This window comes from Xenia sp. Carnegie-2017, unplaced genomic scaffold, assembly GCF_021976095.1.
Source record: "Xenia sp. Carnegie-2017 unplaced genomic scaffold, XeniaSp_v1 HiC_scaffold_14, whole genome shotgun sequence".
In the NCBI taxonomy this organism is placed as follows: domain Eukaryota; kingdom Metazoa; phylum Cnidaria; class Anthozoa; order Malacalcyonacea; family Xeniidae; genus Xenia; species Xenia sp. Carnegie-2017.
The window spans coordinates 7,790,721-7,812,796 of record NW_025813447.1 but is presented as its reverse complement, the minus strand read 5'-3'; the positions used below and the strand labels follow the sequence as shown (position 1 = coordinate 7,812,796).

The following is a 22,076-nucleotide window of genomic DNA, read 5'->3' as shown; positions in this document are numbered from 1 at the left end:
CTATGCCCTTGCCACTACGCTGTGTCATCAAGTGCAGCCCCGTACAGACGAAGAAATAGTATTTGGCCTGGAAAGCTGCATCGAAACTGTCGCAGCAGACTCAGAATGCAAAAGCTGTTTGACCAGAATGAAAATTGTTCAAGGCTTTGGTCTAATCATCGCGATTTATCTCTAATTGGTTCGAAAGCAGAACAACGAACTGTTGCATCTGCTTACTGTATCCATAAAATAAATTAATGCGTACTTAATTTATGAAACAAACAGTGGTCGAACTATCGAACCAAACTTTTATGGGGATTGTGTTGAAATATCAAATAATGCTGTGTAAAAGCAAGAAAATATAAGCTTATCCACGTTTAAATAAAATGTCAGAGTCTTTCTCGTATTATTTAAGTTCTTTGATTGATGTTTTCGCAATGTTGCATAATTTTAAAAATCCTGACGGTGTTATTAAACGCACTAGACAGTTTGACACCTCCTGGATCCGCCCCTTGTCAAGTATAAAAGAATTGTGTGTACATTGCTGAAGTAACAAATCATCGCTTAAGTCCATTAAAAATATAAAGTTAAACAAAAATGCATTAAGTGAGTGACAAAATGCAAACCGAACCTGTTCATTGGAAAAGCAACTTATTAATAAGCAAAGCAATAAAACAAATAATAGCTTGGTCGGTCTTAACTTTTATATTACTTGTCGACTATCAACAGATTCAGCAAGTCAGCAACATCTCCTCCTCATTTTCAGTACAATTTTCCTACATCGAACTTCAGTGTAGACTGAACATAATCTACTTATGCTATAACCGCTCGTATATGGTCAGTGTCAGAACACAAGATGTTTGTACAACACGTGCTTGCGTTGGTGTTGCCAGCCAGCACGTTTTGGCGCGTTCAGAAATCTATTGTTTTTCAAATCTATTGTTTTGAAATCTATTGTATACGCCAGTCGTCCGCCCACCCCAACCATCAAAATTATTAAAAAACATCTTGCTCTCAAAGAGAAGGGAAACATTTGCATATTTTTATTTTCAGACGACAAATGCATTAATGATTGATCATTCGCAGTGAATATAATCTTTTGAATAAAATCATTGAAGCAATTTAAAAGCTTAAGCTGCAGCTATATATTTTGGAAATGCATCAAATAGATAGATAAATATCATAAGGTACATGGCGTTGTTACAGCAAGCACGAGTACAGCAACAAGTTATGAATGTTCCTTGTAATGATGTAGAAGCCAATGTACCAAAAGTTCGAGAGAAAAATAAATCATCATCTTCACCAAGGTGTATTTTGCAATTATTGTACCATTTCGTTAGGCTTCTTATAAGAAGTTTTCCTCTATGTTGTTGTAATTCAAGGCTATTTCGACGGCTTCTAATGAAATTCTTCTCTCCCGCTATTTTTGTCTTACGTGTCCTTTGTACCATAAAGTGGAAGCGGATGTTGCAAAAACTAAAGAAACGATCAAAGGGCATCGTTAACGAGTTTATCTTTAGGTGTAAAAGCATCGTACGATTTACAATCGATTCTGGAAAGAGATACTTCGTTAATTTGAAATATAGGAAATTTAGTAGAAGGAAGTACTATGATTCCAATGCGATATCTATTGATTGTTCTGAAATTATTGTAAGAAACGACGAATAGCAAAATAGCACATTTTTATAGAAGTCGGTATTCGATCGAACACACAACGACCTGAATCCTCCGAATGGCTGTCTGGGCATGGGAAGCGCATTTTTCAGCGAACTGGGGCACAGCAATTTACTTTCATTTTTCAGCTACCCTAACCGAACACACATCTTTCCAAATATAGCACGCAACTGACGCAACCATCAAACAAAAATGGCGGGAAGAACAATCACTTCGCTGATCATGCAATAACAAGACTGAGGACATATATAAAATGGATTTTGACGCTGTTGCAAACAGTGTTGCACTGCATGTATAACCTGTGTTGCATGTTATCTTACAAACTATGTTATTTTTCAACCAAAGGTGGACTGTTTGCCCAGTGATGAAGTTCGTGTTCGTGTTTTTGTCCGTTTTGTGTAAAATATACTTTCTTTTTATATTGTCAATTGTTTCAGAGTTCCATATCTTATGATCTCCTGTTTTTTAATCGAAATATATGTACTATAACAACATTTATCATAGAGAGATAACGTTTCGTTTTCATCCAAAGACAGTATCAAAGCAAGTGTGCCAGGTGAGTGAAGTGAATATGAAAAATATGTAGGATGAGTTGGGTGATGAAACACGGGGGGAGAGACATAGCTGCTCCGCACGTTTAAGTAAGGTTTGTATTTGGAAATTAGAAGATTTGTGCTTGGAAATCGGATCTAATTACAAGTATTTCGCCCAAGAAAGAATAAGAAGAAAGTATTTGGAAGCTGCATATCTACAAAGATGCTGTGTGACCAGTACTATTGAAGTGAGAGAAAATACCGAATGCCTCCCGACTGCAATTTCTTCGACATGTGAGGGCTGATAGACCCAGGCGTTCAGGCACTTATATTTATCCTTTGTGAGGAGGGGGCAGGATACATTTTCCCAACGAGAAAACTAAATAGGGCGTTGCCCAACAATAAATAGTGGTGTAAGCATACAAACAAGATATGGCACAATAAAAGATGTTAACCAGACAATTGTGTTGAGGGGAAAACATTTTTGCCTGAAGAGTAAGTCGTATACTGGCAGTGGAAATTGCCCGACAAAGCTAAAGTATTGTAACATTGGGGGTGTCGCACACCCTCCCCAAATCCACCTACTTGTCCTTTGCAAAGCCTGTATTACTTCAAAAATTCCATGCATTAGCGCAAAATATAACAAATTCTCTGAAAATCTATAAGAATCAAGAGAACTGCACAATCCATAGAAATCTCTAAAATTCCCAACTATCGATATGCATGTGTTGTTATTATGGATAAAATTGTATATGGAAGTCGTAAAAATCAGGTGCAAAAAGCAAAAATAAAGTGGTTATTTCATCAGGATCAGACCGCGATTGTCCCATGACCATTTGCAGGCCGTCTCCATGCGTGCAAGAGTTTACGTTACGTACCCTGATGCGATAGTAATCACAAATCATTAATATTAATAAAATGTCCCACTGACCTCCTGTGTTGATTGTACTCCTATCTGATTTTTTCAGTCTTGAGTGAGGAAACTTACAAACGCATGCTAAACACGCCAAAGAACTCCTCATTCCCACTTTGTTTGATCGCTTCAAAAACTCTGCTTAGCGAAGAAGCGAGGTTTGATTGTGCGAAATCTTATCATTTGGCATAAAAAAAATGTTTCGGCAACACAGGCAGATGTCTTTGCCATGGAATACACATAAAAAATTCATGATACATCGAAGACTGCCCACACGCCGTAAAGAAATTTCAAATGAAAAACTCCAATTCAAATTCGACATTTTAGCATTTTCCTATTAAGGTGGTTAAAATTGGGATTCTTTCGAACTCGTTCGCTCATTCAAAGGCTGTGCGGAAAGACCCGTTTGGCAGTGCGAAGATTGTGTGTTTAAAATTGCTGCTTGCTGTAAAATCAACATCCTACTGGGTCTAATATCTGTATAATAAAATTACAATATTTAAAGACTATATAGGAAAAGTGTTCGCAGTGGAAAGAAAATACAGCAATAGAGAAGGTTTTCTGATCTCACTTTCCAAAAATAGTTATACATAAGTTTGGAACAAAATTTGTAACATCAGAAAATATATGATTTATTATTCAGGGCCCGGAGCTAATGAAAATTATTGTGTTGCTTTTGCCGAAGGAAAAACTCCATATTTTTACAGCGTGGGCACGTAGCTATCGCACACTGCTAAAGATAAAAATGACCGAGTCAGACGGAATTTAAAAGGAGAACTCGAGACAATTGACGGACACGAAAAGACGAAAAACAAGAGTGCGTTCTTTATGGTATTTGAAGATAGAAAAAGAAAATATTTTGATCAAGTGCACTTCAGACATCTGAGATATTCATGAAGGTATTGTAACAAAAAACGGCAATATAGTAAACAGGGCGATTACCTGGGAATTCTCATTTTTGGTTTATATAATATATAAAAAATCAATACAAATATTCAAGTTGAGGAAATCGAGGAAAAATTATACGTGCAAAAAAAGAAAAACTTCTTAGCAAAGAATCGATGAGATCTATGAATGAAGAACCGCTCAACAATAAATTGAAGTGAACGAAACCCGGCACTTATCGCTAATAGCAACACACAGACATAAGTGTTTCAAGTTGATAGAGTGTTTGCAACTTCAAATTCCCCAACGATGGCAAATAATCACAACAGAACACTCCGAGAACTTTTCAAGGGCGAACCCAGACCGACGTTGCTTTCAAAACATCCAAAACAGCAAAGGAGTTGCTTAAAGATGGTAATGCAACATTTTTTAAACGATTACGAAAATAATCTGGAATTCTTGACTGGTAAAATTGCAACGTTGTGTTACTGCGGAGCGTTTTTGAGTTTGGGACTGTCCGAAGCCGTGATTGGACCAACCTTACTAGAGTTGGGGTGTCAAACAAACCGCGGTATGAACAGGATGGCGTGGGTCCTTTTCATTCAAGCGTTTTCTGCTTGGTTTGGCTCACTTTCCGGGGGGATATTGGCGGAAAGGTAATAGAGTAGCCTCAAGAAGGTAAAACTGTGTTATAAGTTATAAAATGGCAATTATACTAGCTGAAGTTCAAGAAACAAAAGATTACATGTTTGTAGATGTAGATCGTCCAAGTTTGTAAAGTCCTGAGAAGGACTGTTGATGTTGATATTGACTGATGTTTCGACAAACTGAATACTATCAGTTTTTAGATCAGGTTTTAAGCAAATAGAATACCAACTAAATAGTTCTAATCAAACGAACTAACTTAAAAAACCGATGTATTTCGGGAGACAACTCTTTAGGTATCAACATCTGCTAAATAAGAACTTAACATCATACCATATTTATAATGACAAGAAGGAGTGAAAATCATCTCCCATTTGTGCATATGAGTCACTCAACATTCGCAGGGCTTTCGTTTCAGATACAACTGCAATCGAATTTTGATGGCAAACGTGTCGGTGATTGGTATCTGTCTGTCGTTTATTCCTCTATGGCTCAACTACTACGGTCTATTGGTTACAATTGGTGTACTCGGAGTCAACATGGGAATGATCGATACAGTAGCAAATGTCAATCTTATCAAAATTCATGGAAGAGAAGTAGGTTTGCTTTTGACCTCTTGAACCATCGTTCAAGATGTTATCACTACAACCGAGCGCAAATACAACATTATTGTCTGCTATTGATGGTACATTACCATTAGGTTTTGCATAGTTAAACGTATGATCTTGTATCTGATCTGTATCGAGAGGTGAATGCTTCTCGAACATCAGATATAACATACGATTATAGTAATAGCAGCGTTCTAACGATGACTACACTGATATAAATGTCTAACTTGCATAACTGAATTCGTTAACTGATCATTTTTCAATTATAGGTTGCTCCACGACTTCAGGTAAAACTATAACCTAAATAATATGAACATTTCATCATAATTAAGTGAATGATTTGAACTATTCGGTAGTCATCTTCAGAGTGAAGGTTGTCGAAACGTCAGTCAACACTTACTGGGGCGTGCTGGAACCTCGAAAAAAACAAAAAATGGGCAGCATTTAATGGATCTGATTGCAGGATTAAAACAAAAACAAGCTAAATATTCTGGTATTCAACTCTTGTACTAAAGTTGCTTTAATAAACCGTGGTGTATGTATTTGATAATTTTTTTTAACTAAATAAGGCCAGGAGCCTACTACAAGGTCTCGTTGTCTCGTCTCTAACCAGCACGCCCCTGACATAAACACCAACAGTTTGAAGAACCTTTGAGAGAAGACAAACTTTTCAAGAAAGCTGAATAATTCCACCGTCTTGTTCGTTAAAACAGCACATTTAATAGACCCTATTGATAAAAAAATTCCGAAAATACGCTCTCGCAAATCTTAATATAAACCTTTAACTTAAGTGCCTTCCACACAAACAGGCTCTCCATTTCTGTTATGGCATTGGAGCTTTGCTTAGTCCAATCATTGTTCGCCCTTTCTTGCGAGACAAGTGCGAAGTAACGATTGCCATGCGCAATTCGTCAAGAAGTACAATGAAGAACGGGACAGTGAATAGTCCAATGATCCGCCAAGATATCATTGATGAACCAATAAAAGTGCTCTACGGTTATTGGATAATTGCCTCTATTCAGGTGAGTGAAATTCAGAAAATAAATTTCTGTGTGGTTAGTTATTGGGAGGAATTTTGCATTTTTGGGAGCAAAAGACTGTTAACCGCAAAGCAATGGCTGCAGGGCTTTCATACACATGGAAGATAAATCAAAAATAAAAAATTTATCATCTTGAATATTCTACAAACAACCACTATCTCTTCTCAGGTTCCCATAATTCTTAGCCTCCTTTATGTCGTCGTGAAGCAAAACCGCCTGCAGGATGAATTTCCTGTCGCAAATGAAGGTCGAATGATTTCCTTGAGTGACGAAGACTCATTGTCAAACAAAGATACCACGAAAAGTAAGTTGGCAGCAATGAAAAAGCTATCAACGTGGTTTTGTCAATTACAAATGATCTTTTATGTCTTGCATTTAGATTTAAGTCAAATTTTTAAGCCCGTTAGTTTACTTCCGGCAAGTAAGCCCCGAATTTCAATTTCCATACGTGTGATAGTCGTTACTTTTCTATCTTCAAGTCTTCTTTTCTTATGCGAAGGCCTCAAGGTAAGACGTACATTCTTTGTATGAGATCGAGAGGAATAATTTTTCAAGAAATTTATTACTTTCAACAATTCGTTCAGTCAGTACTGTTCGTTGAGTCTCGAGTCAACGAAATTTCTTTCCCTATTTTGAACGGTGAAGGAGTTCATTTGTCATTAAGAAAAAGTTTGATGTCCCTGTTTCCAAATGACAGTATTGCAGTAGATCATATTCCTCTCTTGGATCATGAAAAAATACTGTAGAAGGTAGAAATATTGCAGAGTTTCACAAACCATCATATTATATATTGTCTATCAAATTTAAAATGTTATTGAACCACTTCACGTCAATTTCAATCTCTTAGTTTCATCGAGTAATTTCAAAATATGCTGAAGTGTACTCGAATCAAAACCACAAAAGTTGTTGAAAGTTGTCACACTGTGCAAAGCAAGCTAAGTTAATTTGCATAGCTTATTAAAAGCCACAGCAAAACGAGTTAAATGATTGTAATTTGAGCAGACTTGTTTCATAATGAAATGAAATATTTCTTAATTTCCAAGTAGAAGATGTTCAATCATTTATAAACACGTAGGAACAAACATTCGTGTTTTCCCCGACTTGTGATTTTCATGATTTGTGTCTCCGTTACGCATGCGTAAGATTTTTGTGGTAATGACAACCATACTTCCAACAAAAATTTAACGAATTGAAATGATTCTCAAAAAACTCGTAAATCATACAAAAATTTGGTATTGCACGAAAGTACAATGACTAGGACATGCACAACTTTCTTGACACTGGAGCTGGTTTATAGAGCAGATTTTGCTTGTACATAGGGCAGCTACGCTGGATACCTGTACACATTTGCAGTCAAAAGCGAAGTACATCTGACAAGTCAACAAGGTGCTTTATTAAGCACTCTATTTTGGGTTAGTTTCATTCTTAGTATTTATCAAAGACCTCAACTGAATTTCGATACATCACTCCATAACTACAAGTATAAATTTATATCTTCATAACAAAGTTATGTATTTGTTTCTACGTTGACAAAACTTGATTGCAACACAGAGCTAGTAAGGGTTAGCGCATATGAAGCGTGTTATACCCGATGTCATAACGGCCATTTTGGAATATCAATTGAAAAATATTTGATGAAGTTTGCTTTGTTAGAAGTTTATTTGAATACCAACATGGTCACTTCCTCTATTGTTGTATTGATTCCTTGGAAAATGAATGAAAACATTCCATATGGCTTGTTGCAAGAGGTTATGATAAATGAACAGAGTTTTTCATGAATATTGTAATTCGTTGTGACCTGTACTCACATAATCATCAATCATTGATTTTTTACTTGAACTCTTCTACCATCTTTCCGTCGATTTCATTCAATTTCAGGGGCATTTTGCTGCAGGTCGTTTCATATCCATTCCAGCAGCAGTGTTCATCAAACCTGATAAAATGGTGTGCATCAGTTTGGTAAGATCTGAAGCAAAAATTATTCATCATAGCCATAAATGAATAAAAATATATAAATATTTCAATTGTACCTATCAAGAACTCGAGATCTAGTGCGCATCTCTACTTCATAGGCTGGATGTTTATTATCGATGTCATTCGTGCTCTACTTACACGAAAAGGCCTTGGCTGTTTACATTGGAGTTAGCTTATTTGCTTTATTTGCGAGCAGCGTGTTTCCCTCAACTTTAGCTCTAGTCGAAACGTACATATGGGTTACAGGTATGCAGTATATAAGGAAAAGGATTTCTTATGACTAAAACGTTAACTGTTACTAGAGATAAGGGTTCGCCATTTTTGTTAAAGGTCCAGTAACCAGCTTGATGGTGATAGGTTCAGCAACGGGTGAGATGATCATTCCAATGATTGTCGGGAAGGTTAGTGCAGATTTAACAGACTTACTCAGAATCGAAGTAATTACCTGAAAATACGTATAAGTCAGTTACTATAAATCGATAAGTATTGATTTATTTGCATCAGCACTCATATATCCAACATGATGACGTTCGTATTATACATCCATTGATAGTTTCTAAATGATAAAACGTACATAGTTTCAGCAATTGACTTTGGTTATAAATCTACGTACACATGAAGCTCTGCCTGGTAAAAAATGAGCGTATTTCTATTTCAGCTGTTTGTGAAAGCTGGACCAATCTACTTCTTAGTCGTGGGATTAATCACATGCGTTTTGGCTATTATAATATACATTGTTCTTCGGTGGTCGTCTACGGTCACCCGTGATATTTCAGGTAATAAAGTATCATTACATGTTTGTAGATGTAGATCGTCCAGGTTAGAGTTAAGACTCCAGAGAAGGACTGTTGGTGTTGATCTTGACTTACTGGTAAAATACATCTATTTGCAAAGTTGTGACCCTGCACTAAAGAGGAGAGGCACTGAATCATTGGAATCCATCCTTCAATGTTTTTTTTGATGAAATTCATTTGATCAGTCCAAATTTAATTACATTATTATACGTGTAATTAATTTGGTCAGTCCGTTTTAATAGGGATTGTCACATGAAATTCATTTACTTAATACAACTTTGCATGCATTGTTGTATGAAATTAATTTAGTAAATCAATTTTATTTCCAGTGATGTCACTCATGCGAAACATATTCAATACTCTGTGTCAGAACAAAAATTACAAACGGGAACCTAGTGAAAAAAAATACGAATACACAAAACTTCTTTCTACGTCGACGGAAAGCTCGAGTGCTTCGACTTCAATGGAGTCCGCCGAGCACGGAACTGGGGAGAGCACAGGTACATTAGTGGCAACATCAAACAGCCTGACATCTATAGCGTCTATCCAAGACTGAGTACATAGGATAATGAGCTTTCAAAGACGACTACCTTCCTAAGGAGGAGTACAAAAGCGTGTACACGAGAATACAACTACTTCAACTTGATTGATGGGATGCAAAACCCAAAAGACGGAGTTGTGTCCTGTCCATCGCTGGACACTTTTCGCAGAGTTTTTTTTTGGCCACAATATAACAACACAAATAACGTGCAAAACTTTGCTCTAGAAAAGATTGTATTCATTAATAATCTTTAATGGTTTCCACTCCTTTGCATTTATTGCGTAAAGTGGTTATGAATTGAAATTTTACTACGCAGTTTTCTCATTGTATTGTAGAACACTTAAAGTTACTGAATGACTTCATGAATAGATTGTATTATTTTATATCTTTCTTGCGAATTTAAATTATTAATTATGCAAAAACATCATTGTGACATCACATTGCATGATAACATTTCAAAGACCATTGATTTTTCGCATCGTCGGAACATTTAGTTCGCATATAAAACATTTAAATAGATAAATGAGTAGATGAATATGTGCATAGATGCCGAAGTTAGATATTTCACAAGACATTGTAGATAAAAATTACTATTTTACAAATCTTAATTATGTCTTGTGATATCAGCAACGTTTTTGCATAGTTAATAAAGTTAATTATTCTGGAGAAAGATGTGAAGCAAAATAATTCCACTGAAGAAGTCGCTAAGTCATTTTAAATGGTCTTTGCAACGCAATCATAAATCTGTGTCTCAAAATTTATTTTCATTAAGACTTTAAGACTCGCAATTCTCCTCCTCGAAAACTGCTGCAAACATGTCTGTTTATGGCCCTTTGTTACGGTCCAATGCGGCCCTTCAACAAAAATCAAGAAGTACATCATTTCAGATTTGGAAAACGACAAGAATCAGTATCTCATCAATAATATAGCAATCTGTGGGCACAACAGAATAAATCAATTTTCACCCGCCCCCTTCCCATTAATGTTCTAAGCTAAGACCCTGTCGGCGTCATCTCGTCTTGCCAAACAGTCAGACTTTTCAAACTGCCATGCGCAAGATACTAAAAATAGTTTATCCATCTATGATCTGGCAGCAATACATAAAAATTAACAATTTGTACTTCTTTCGACTTATAATTGATCGTAAGCATAAACACGTGTTGAAACTCACACGACTTGCATTGTGAACTGTTGTTGTGTTGATATCTTTCCCAGGTTTTTTTTAGAGGTAAATATGATCCAACCACATATAGTTTACAACGAATATCAAGTTGTTCTTTGACTGCTGAAAACACAAGTTTCCAACTGTGTTCATTTTAGAAATGATTACCAAGTGTTCTTGAAAAGTGTTTATTTCAGATTCGGAGGTCTGAACACGATTCTAGAAGTCTAGCTAAGACTTGTTGTTTATTTCGAACAGCCTTTTCATTCGCACTAATTTGGCTTCATGTTTATAGAGAGTAGAAACATACACAAACATTTTGTGCAAAGAGAGCAAAATTTCATACATTATCTTTTCAAGAAGTTTCTGAAACACTATATATATTAGCGCCAGAGCGGGAAACGAATTTTTAAAATAAAGATAAGTAGCCATCATATTCCCTTTTAAAAGGCCATAATACGTTAATTTGAAATGACCGAGTGCTCAATATGTATATAGAAATAGAACAAAATAATAATATAGGAATAACTGTTGCAGCACGTTATTAAAGTTACACTTTGAAAAGTAGTTTATCATCAACTGTGTTCGCCTGTAACATAGCCGTTTCAACGTGGAAGCATCTCGAATTAAGACAAAATACGATATTTCAAATATATATTCTTTTCATGTGTCATGCACTTTTTTAAATCTGAAAACAAAGTAAGAAATCTATTGCAACAGTTATCATTACAGTACACCATTATTTCGCTAAATACATTGCAAGTTTGTATTAAAAGTGCTGAAAAAGTATCAAAAGGTCAGTTTGACTGATTTACACATTACAACTCAAGAAATCACACAACAAGCTATCCTAAAAACGCCATCATCCCTTCATCTGTTAATAACATGTTATTTTCCGACTAGCACATCCCTGGACGTAACACAGCTAGCTGCCTTCACATTTTTTGAGATCAAATCAAAGTTATTGACCAATTAGCATGCGAGGTGGACAAAAATTCCTTTGTCGGCGGTAAATTAGTTTTTCTTGATGAAAAATTCATTCGAACAATTTGCCGATTCATTATTCTTTTCGGAAATGCTTTATGCAAGCTGAACAGATAGAAACTCTTTCGCCCATACCTATATTGCAATTTTGAAGAATAAGTTACACAAGACATTAAGTAGATATGTTCAGAACTCTAAAGATACGCATACTAGTCTAATTTTGATCTAGTCCAGTTATATCCTTCACTTGGAAGTTCACGTATGAAAACGCAAACATTACACGCCCAAAGCATGACCTTGATACTCATTCAACCGTAAATAAAAAGCGTCAATATTAAACAAATTTCGGCGTGTTATCCGAAATTTCGGATAACAAAATTGTCACAAAAGTCTGCTCAAAATGTCAACGTTACAGTCACTGAATATAAATAAAGAAATTATATAGACACTGCACGATGATTTCTAATAACGAAAACATTCACAAAATTACCTATGGACGTCGGTTCACAGGTTTACATCCTTCAAATGCACGCAATTCAGGACATTGAAGTCATGCAACTAAAATTAGCAGATCCCAGCGTCAGCGCCGTTTTTCATTCCGCTAAGGTTTGATTTTTCTGTCACTTAGTTTCCACGCATTTAAAATTAACGAACTAAAACGTCAAATTACTTTCATTCGCAAACAGAAAGGGGTCAAAAAAGGTGTGAAGATCAAGTTAATGGAATTTCGAAACTTTTTTTGAAAAATGTTTGACAAATCGTCGCTAAGCTGAGCTTTGTTGATTTTAAAAGAATTTCATTGTCGATGTACGACACCTGCATGATATATGGGCGACTTTTAAAACATTGTCTTAATGAGAACTATTGTGATTCGCATATATCAAATTTAGGAATGGTCACGAGTCACACAGCTATTAATCTAAGAAGGCAGCTGCCGCACGATAATTGACATGGAGCGTGCATGTATTTAGAAATATCGATCTTGTTCGCCTGCTACGTATGTTGATCCGCATTTTGACGTCGTGATTATTGGCTTGACGCCAGCCAATCAGGTCAGAGCATTATAACTCAACATAAATAGGGTCGACTTGTCTTTTGAATGAACAATCAACTTTCAGACCGCGCTAGCAATAAAAATACGATGAAACGTAACGCCGTGCTTTTAATTATAAAATCTGCAAATCATTAACAAACGGGACGTTTACAGAGAATATGTAATTTACAAGTAAAGCTGAATAAACTTTAAAGATATACTTGTTTTATATCTTATTACTTCAGCACGATCCATATGGACACCACATTTCCGATAAGCTGATTTTTCTAAAAACAAACACACATGCGAATATGGAAGAAAAACCCGTTGGGAACACAGCCTATTACAAGAACACGTCCGAAAACGTAACATCACGGACATCTGATGTAAATACTGTAAAGTTTAACGATATCACTTTGTGCATCTCGCCGACTAAGAGCGAGAAGGCGCCTCACGGACACAATGAAGAAGAACACGAATGTTTTTGCCGTATTAATTATGATAAAATAAAGGAAACGTTACTAAACGCCGTCCACCGAGGTGCGCTTCCCGTTGTCGAGGCACTTTTCGATGGCAATAATCTGGATACTGCGTTCTTGGAAGGTGAACAAGGTGGTTATTATTGGTGCAAAGAGAATTTCCCACCGCTCATTGTTGCGGCACAAAATGGCAATTCCGACATAACGAGGTTTTTCCTGTCGAGAGGATATGGCATTGAAACACCACACGACACCCAATGTGCTTGTGATAGATGTCACCTGGACTATTTGAAAACGTCGCAAAAACGCTTGAGTCTATATAAGGCTCTTGCAAATCCTATTTGGATAGTAATGACCTCCGAAGACCCTATTCTGACAGCATTTTCCATGAGCACGAAAATGAAATCGCTGGCGAGTCAGGAAGACGAATTCGAAAAGGAGTACAGCGATCTTTACAAGTCCAGCAAACAACTGGCCGTGAGCTTACTCGGCGAGTGCTACGGTTCAAATGAACAGGAGACGATTTTGCACTACTCTCACAAAGATAATACGCAAGCAATTAATGGCGACAGACGACTGGATTTGCTTAAAATGGCTATTTCTATGCATCAAAAAGAGGTAGGTTTGAACTAGTAGAAACTTTATGCACAGTCTTCATATTCTTCATGAAAAATCATGACAAAATGTTTTGCTAAAAACTTGGAATGCTTATGATATTGCGGGTGGTCAGTCGACATTTGCCTGTATATATTGATAAAAACAGTCAGCATGCACTATTTAATGATAAATATTCATTATGCTTATTGACACAATGATATTACAATGTGTAAACACTTACATAACCTAAAAATATTCTACAAAATAGTGCGAGAGTCAGATAAACGTTCTGTATATTTTGATATTTTTTGGCATATAATTTTACAGTCACACGTTTGACAAAGCCATTGCTACCGTTGTTGCAAAAAGAAAAGGCTCTTCGGCAAGAGCTCTTCGTTATATGAATAAAATATGAGAGCCCGCCTTCATTTCATACTCACACACATTTTTCCTGTTCTGTAATTAAAATAGCATGCAATAACTACGGCTATAGTGAAGATATAAACATCATAAGACCTGTTGACAAATACGACTCACAGCACTGACCAATCTAGTAAGTCGACTCGAAAACAATGGGTAGAACCACTGATCCGAAAAAGACTGGATCAAGCAACTGTATATTTGTAATAAACGAATTTGAAGCCACCGCCGCTGTTAGTAAGGGACCAACACATCGAAAGATTTTTTAACAAAACTAGGGAAAACATAGCAACACATGGCCAAATCATGCTTTAAGATAACGCAGAATATGAAAAACAACCTTTGTGGCGATAGTAAAGCGATTCAGAAAGAATAATCGGCCGTATAAAACAAAACGCATACAGGTTTCACTCCAAATCACTCGTAAAAAAGGCTCGTAATTTTGAAGGATTGATTAGTTTATGATCGTAAATGAGATTATTTAATCAGTTTGTACTTCTCAACTACGATTCCAACAACTCTAGATATTTCCATGCAGTTCTGGGCTGTTTTCCATAGTTTTTTCCATACCAAAGTAGAGTTACCGATAACAAAAATCGCTGCATTTTGATCATATTTCATCATATTTCATCGTATTTTTAACTGTTTTATAAACTGATATATCCCTCAGTTATGTTTATGTAGTTACATGTTGAAAAATTCATGATTATTTGCGTACAAATCCACATTAAATTTGCTCCTTATTTTTGAAAGTTGGTCCCTTAGTAATGACGGCGCTGCTTATTTTTTGTTTTCAACTTTCGTGCTAGATGCTTCATCCAGTCTTATTTCGAGATCAGTGGTTAGAACGCAGTTTAGCCATTGAGTTCTATAATAACTGGAGCATTGAGCTCTGTAAGACCTGGAGGGGCAAAGGGGCCTGGGCCTCGTGGTCAAAAACATGGCGGTAATGGCGGATTTTGGTGGTCAAAACCAGAGCCCTCTATTAGTAAGAGTTGGGACATCTATTGTTATCCGTTTAGCTTACGTTGATTGGGCAATATTGATCACCTGATCAATTTCCGCCATTTTGGTTCCTAGTTTTCAAATTTCAGCTTGTGTTTATATAGCAATTGCTGCTAGTAATACAGTATTTTGAGATAATATTGCGATTTTTTATGGATAAGTGTGTAATAACTGATTGTTGAAGACTACTAAATGTCATTACATATCGCAAGAATCGAGGATTACGAAAAAAATTAAAGAAATACCTTTTCGTCGAACTTACGAAATTTGATTGCGTATGGTGATTGTTGTGCTGAACTGCTTTTGATATAAGGTTCAATTAACTGACTCAAGTAGAGAAACATTTTTGGGCCAAATAACATTGAAAAGTTCGTGCTGATGCAGTTTCAATAGTTTTCTTACTCCAAAGCTTGTTTTTTAATCGAAGATGATTTCTCATTATGTCCTGAAATTGGTCAATCTACAAACCTCTCAATTCTCAGCCACTTCCACACTGAAACAACTACACCAAATCACAGAAACTCTTATGATTTTCCATGTTGTATTTATTATTTTTCATCATTTAAAAATGAAGTAATTATAATTAGGATATTCACTGTAACATTTGAGTACAATATATTTTTGGTAATGAATTGTACAAATGTACCCTACTCTGTAGCTCAAAGTAGAACATTACTTCTCTTCTAGACTTGTCGATGATATTTTAATTGTAGGCTTTGGTTTATAAGATCAGAGGCATATCTCCATAATTTCAGCTATTTGGGCTTTTTAATGTATATTACAACTGTTGCTGCCTTTCTCATATATATTAAAATATTGCTGGCTTTCTGATATATATTAAGGTGCTGCTAGCTTTTTGATATATATATTTCACTGGTAATACAAGGCATAGAATTTGAACAAACGGGGCTGAGCTCCCTCCAACACACCCCTGTTTGATCATTAAACACATATAGAAGTTTCGTCATTCCTCAACCAATAAATTTAACTCTTTGCTAAATTAAAGATTGGATCAGACTCATATGCTGTATAAAAGACTACAAACAGTAGCATTTATAGCAAACAGACTGTTCTTCAACAACAGAAATGTTTCATATTATAGAAATAATATATTCATTTTAAAGAAATGCTTCACCAAAATTTTCAGCAGAATCCCCAACAAACTTTATTAGAAATAAACTTTAATACTTTATAAAGTGATAAAAACGAAATAACTTCATATAAAGGAATAAAACGTTTAAGGCCAAATGCATCTTGGTCAAATCATTGCATATTTCAATAACTAAAAAGTAAAGTCTGTCGTTTTCTGCTGAGCAAGAAAATTTTGTGATCTTTCAGAATAAAAAATGTCATGTTTGGATCAAATTGGGGGGCATAAACCACTCACTACCATTAAATTGTTACAAATCTTGAACACAAATCTCTCCCGACCAAAACTGCATGATTACTATGATTCGAAGTTTCGAACAAAGTCTTGTCCAAGTATTTGATAACACTGATGCCAGGATAACATTGCCGCTTGCCACCAAGCTTAAAGATCTTGAAAACTTGTTACAGAGTCGGAACATAAGCCGAGAAAACACGTTCACGTACGAAAAATACTTCTTACAATGGGTCACGATCAATTTGAAGCACGAACTAGTAAACCGCAAACGAAGCTCAAACCAATGAAATTAAATCAGGTCTGCCGCAAATCGTTAAAAAAACGCAAAGAGCTTGCTATTATTCCTAATATATTTGATACTACCATGGAATAAGCTTAAATTGCCTTCTTCTTTTGCATATAAACCCAATTTCCAATAGTATTATTATAGTTAAACTTTGCAAGTAGGAACCAAAATGGCGGCTCCGCGCTCGCCCCAGACCGTTTGTCCCAACTCTTACTAATAGAGGGCTCTGGTCAAAACTTCCACTTTAAACATTTTTTTCAATATTCACTCCCTCCTGATTTCTAACACTGTTTGTATGAACGAAAACAAGTGAGAAAAAAAACAATTACGATACCGACAGCATATCATGTGAAAATAATGCTTCAGCATTGCGTGAAAACATAGTACAGACACACATCAAAATAAAGAAGATCAACGGTAGAGAAACGCATATTTTGGATGTAACATTTAAGTTATTTTATGACATTTTAGCCTTTTAAAAGTGAAAATCAAACGGCATTCTTTACTAGACCTGTCAATCTCGTAAAACTTATACATTATTTCATGCTTTTGTGTGTTTGACTGTTGGTAAACAGTTTGGTGCACCAATTTTTCTTGCTTCAAATAAATAAATCTGTGTAAAAATGCTCCTAAGGAAGCGAGAAAATGTTTGCTTCAGTCCTACGACATAAGTCAACTGAAAGTTTACCATGGATAAGTATCATAGGTGTATTGTCATTACCTGATAAATCTACTGAAAACTCATAAAGAAAGTATGTTGAACCAGAAGAGCTACAAAAAAGAAAAAAATTCAAAACACCATGACACTGTTGCTTGGTAATTTGTATTTTGTAAACAGCTTGGCAGAATCTTGGATCTATTACTGAACAGAACTACATTAATTTTCCATTGAAATTACAAACTTGGAAACTAAAGTGCATTGGTTTCTCTGACAAAAACACTGTCTATTGCTGCATGAAGGCAAAATAGTTATTTGACAGTGTAGGTGTTCAAAGAAATTTATCAAGTTCTATAGATATTATTGTGCATTACTTACAGTTTTTTGGAATTGAGTAATATATGTCATGAACAAGATATAATTTTTCAAAAGTGCTAACCCCTTCGAGCACTACTACTCTTCTGTTTTGCTTAAACAACTTACAGCTACCAATACTAATTATTTATATGTACAAACTAACATTTGGGAATTAAATGATAAACAACTTGTTAAATCTTTGTATTTTACATCAAGCCTTTGAATTAGTTCCTTTTATCTTTTGGTAAAAAAATATTAATGAAAGACTTACAAATCAAGTTTCTTGAAAATAGTATTTTGTACAAAGAAACTAAATAATTGGAAAGGTCACATGTTGAAGACAGACTTTGCTTCTTTGACTAGGTTGCTTGACCATGAGCAAATTTAAATTTGTTTACAATTTGTTTAAAGAATTCTTTTTATAAATTTCTACTAATTCTTCATAAGACACAAAGAATTTCTTTGCCATCTATTTTTGCTTCTTCTACATCCAACTTCATTGTAACCAATGCATCCGATGTGAATTTGTGGATCACCTGGAATCATAACAAGTATGGATTTGATGAGATGAGACAATAATATGTTTAATTTTTCATGCATATTAATGATATAATCATAATATGCAACAAATCTTAGCACATTGCTCAACACATAATATGCAACAAATCTTAGCACATTGCTTATCTTGGTTTTGAAGTAGTAACCAGTTTACTATAACAATAAATACTTCATTTACAGAAACGCTAAGTAGTACTTTAAAACTGTTTGCATAAATCCAACTTTCCAAACCCATTATAATTGTCTACACTATACATTCAGTCAAATTGAGCAGGCAAACAGTTTAATAGTTATTTTTATTATACAACATATACCATAGTTCGCATTAATTTTGCATGGCACTGCATTCAATTTCAACACAACTCTGTTGTAAACTTTCCCTTCATCTTTTCAAAAAAAACATGAACAAATTATGCCCCATTTTTGGGAGGTAAACTCAATTCAAATCAGGAGAGTTTAGCTTGATGCCTTGAAAATGATACAAGATGGATGCAAAACTCGATAAAAATTGACAGCTTCGACACGTCTGGCGAGCGATTAAGTGAAGAACAAACAAGACTGGACCAAAATAACTTTAAATTAAAACTTAGTAGTAGAAACACTCTTCAAGTATCGTGTTAAAAACAAAATAGTAAAACTAATACTGTGCTACTTACCGGAGTCAAGAAATGTTCCCTTTTCTGTCGCTATTTCAGCATCCGCAAACCACAGAAGTTGGCAGTTTAATAAATAAAATTTTAAAAAAGTGTTTATGTTAGGAAAATAAATAGTTTTGATATTTTCTATACTCGCAATTGTGGTGGTCAAATCAGGGTGGGCGACAAAAATTTTATTTCATGAGCCCGCGTCTCTCCGCTGACTTTGACCACCAAAATCCGCCATGTTTTTGACCACGCGGCCGCGCGCTGATAATTTATAGTAATTTTGCTGACGTTTCCCCTCCAGTTATTATAGAACTCAATGAACTGGAGCGGCTATCTCAAGCGCGGCCTTAGATATCTGATGATGCCAAAAAAATGGCGGATTTCGTCCTTTGCCGCTGAGATTTACCGAAATTGACCGCTTTTCCGAAAATTTCACAATTTCCCACTCCCTCCTGAGGAAAGAGTGAGGAAAATGCATGTGTGTATTTGGGATTCGGCAAGCAATTTTTTGATGAAAATCAAGGTAAAAACCTTAAATTCATAGCAACGAGTCAACTGTGGTTGTCAGTTATCTGCTCCTACGAGGATGCATTTATAACTATCGACAAAAGACCTATATGTCGGCTACACATGTATGAATGCAGATGTGCGTCGTTTTCTTACCAGCGTCAAACTTGTTTGATCGATTAAACTCTTTAGTCTATACAAAAAAGTATATCATAGTTCATCTCCACGGTTCACGAGAGAGAAGTTAGCTTATTTGTTATCATTGCTATTTTGCTTCTTTTCATGCAATGGCCAATGGCTTTCTTCGCCACAATTGTAGAATTTTTACTTGTTTCTTTAAAAAAGTGCATATTAAATCTCTGGATATTTACGGATTTTCTGTAATTGAGTTTCACATGAAATTTCAAAAAGACTCAAGTCTGCATAGGTTTGGTAAATGAAAACAAACAATATTGTATAGAAATTACTTTAAGTAACCTTTTTGTGTTGTTCTGAAGTGCAACTGCATCAAATACTTGTAAAGTTGTAGCACATTTTGATTTTGTTGTATTGATATATGAATTGGGCAAAATGCAAATAATCATCAAAACACTTATGCTTCCAATGGTGTTTATAATTCATTTGTAGTTTTAATACTTCTACCTTTCTTTTTCACTTTGTTTTGTTTTTCCTATATTTGCAATAAAAGTGCATTATAATTTGAATGATTAATACAGTTTTCACCTCAATAATAAATTTCATAAGCAGTTGGTAGTGCAATTTGTTCTCTGAGTATCCACATCTGGTGCTTTGTTCATACAAGAATGATGAAATGCAAGTAGATATGTCATAGCAAGGCAATATAACCAAATGAATTACATACCTATGGTGTACTTTTATGCTAGAAGCTTAAAAGCTTTTTAGAAATTAGAAAGTTATTGGATTATATTACCTCTATATCATCAATCTCATGATAAGAAATAAGAAGCAAAAAATTTGTAGAAAAGCTTTGAAAAGTGAAAAACTTTTCTTTAAAAAAGCAGCAATAGTGCATATGGTAAATCTCCATTCTGTTGTCTAATAGGTAAATAAGCTCAAACTGTTTCTTAAAGAAATATAAGAAATATAAGAACTATATAAGAAATATACAGTACAGTAACTTTAAAGGTTTCATCACTGAAACTTTAATGCTTCAGTATAGTGCATTAGATATTAGTAACATTCAAACAACACTCAACTAAAATATTTTGATAAAGATATGACATGATTTAAACATTAAGTTACATAAAACCAAATGGCTATTTCTATTCAAAAAAGTATATCATAGTTCATCTCCACGGTTCACGAGAGAGAAGTTAGCTTATTTGTTATCATTGCTATTTTGCTTCTTTTCATGCAATGGGCAATGGCTTTTTTCGCCACAATTGTAGGATTTTTACTTGTTTCTTAAAAAAAGTAAATATTAAATCTCTGGATATTTACGGATTTTCTGTAATTGAGTTTCATATTAAATTTCAAAAAGACTCAAGTCTGCATAGCTTTGGTAAATGAAAACAAACAATATTGTATAGAAATTACTTTAAGTAACCTTTTTGTGATGTTCTGAAGTGCAACTGCATCAAATACTTGTAAAGTTGTAGCACATTATGATTTTGTTGTATTGATATATGAATTGGGCAAAATGCAAATAATCATCAAAACACTTATGCTTCCAATGGTGTTTATAATTCATTTGTAGTTTTAATACTCCTACCCTTCTTTTTCACTTTGTTTTGTTTTTCCTATATTTGCAATATAAGTACACAATTTGAATGATTAACACAGTTTTCACCTCAATAATAAATTTCATAAGCAGTTGGTAGTGCATTTTGTTCTCTGAGTATCCACATCTGGTGTTTTGTTCATACAAGAATGATGAAGTGCAAGTTGATATGTCATAGCAAGGCAATTTAACCAAATGAATCAAATACCTATAGTGTACTTTTATGCTAGAAGCTTAAAAGCTTTTTAGAAATTATAAAGTTATTGGATTATATTAACCATATATCATCAATCTCATGAAAAGAAATAAGAAGCAAAAAATTTGTAGGAAAGCTTTGAAAAGTGAAAAACGTTTCTTTAAAAAAGTAGCAATAATGCATATGATAAATCTCCATTCTGTACTTTACTAGGTACATAAGCTCAAACTGTTTCTTAAAGCAAAAACTGTTATAATGAAGAAATATACAGTACAGTAACTTTAAAGGTTTCATCACTGAATCTTTAATGCTGCAGTGTAGTGCATTAGATATTAGTAACATTTATACAACACTCAACTAAAATATTTTGATAAAGATATGACATGATTTAAACATTAAGTTACATAAAACCCAATGGCTTATACAGTTTGAAGCTTCACATCTGCATCGAGTCATCATCAATCTCAGTACAAATGTTT

At 34.8% G+C, this 22,076-nt stretch overlaps 2 protein-coding genes across 3 annotated transcripts; both read left to right on the top strand.

Annotated features, from left to right (window-relative positions):
* The first annotated feature begins 3,388 nt into the window (after positions 1-3,388).
* On the top strand, positions 3,389-10,329 carry LOC124434772 (major facilitator superfamily domain-containing protein 4A-like). Of its 2 annotated transcripts, none has more exons than XM_046984674.1 (13): positions 3,389-3,655; positions 3,807-4,640; positions 5,048-5,225; positions 5,507-5,524; positions 6,047-6,259; positions 6,446-6,581; positions 6,657-6,784; positions 7,597-7,689; positions 8,156-8,236; positions 8,350-8,497; positions 8,582-8,652; positions 8,910-9,027; positions 9,375-10,329. In XM_046984674.1, the coding sequence occupies exons 2-13, from the start codon at positions 4,294-4,296 to the stop codon at positions 9,599-9,601; spliced, it is 1,758 nt and encodes a 585-aa protein (XP_046840630.1). In that variant the 5' UTR covers positions 3,389-3,655; positions 3,807-4,293; the 3' UTR covers positions 9,602-10,329. The 2 variants fall into 2 exon arrangements, with proteins under 2 accessions (XP_046840630.1, XP_046840629.1); XM_046984673.1 differs by having other exon boundaries at positions 3,743-4,640.
* Positions 10,330-13,076: 2,747 nt separating this feature from the next.
* Positions 13,077-14,081, top strand: LOC124435188 (short transient receptor potential channel 4-like). Its single transcript, XM_046985134.1, has one exon. It carries the CDS (start codon positions 13,077-13,079, stop codon positions 13,875-13,877), a length of 801 nt encoding a protein of 266 aa, XP_046841090.1. The 3' UTR covers positions 13,878-14,081.
* Positions 14,082-22,076: the final 7,995 nt, after the last annotated feature.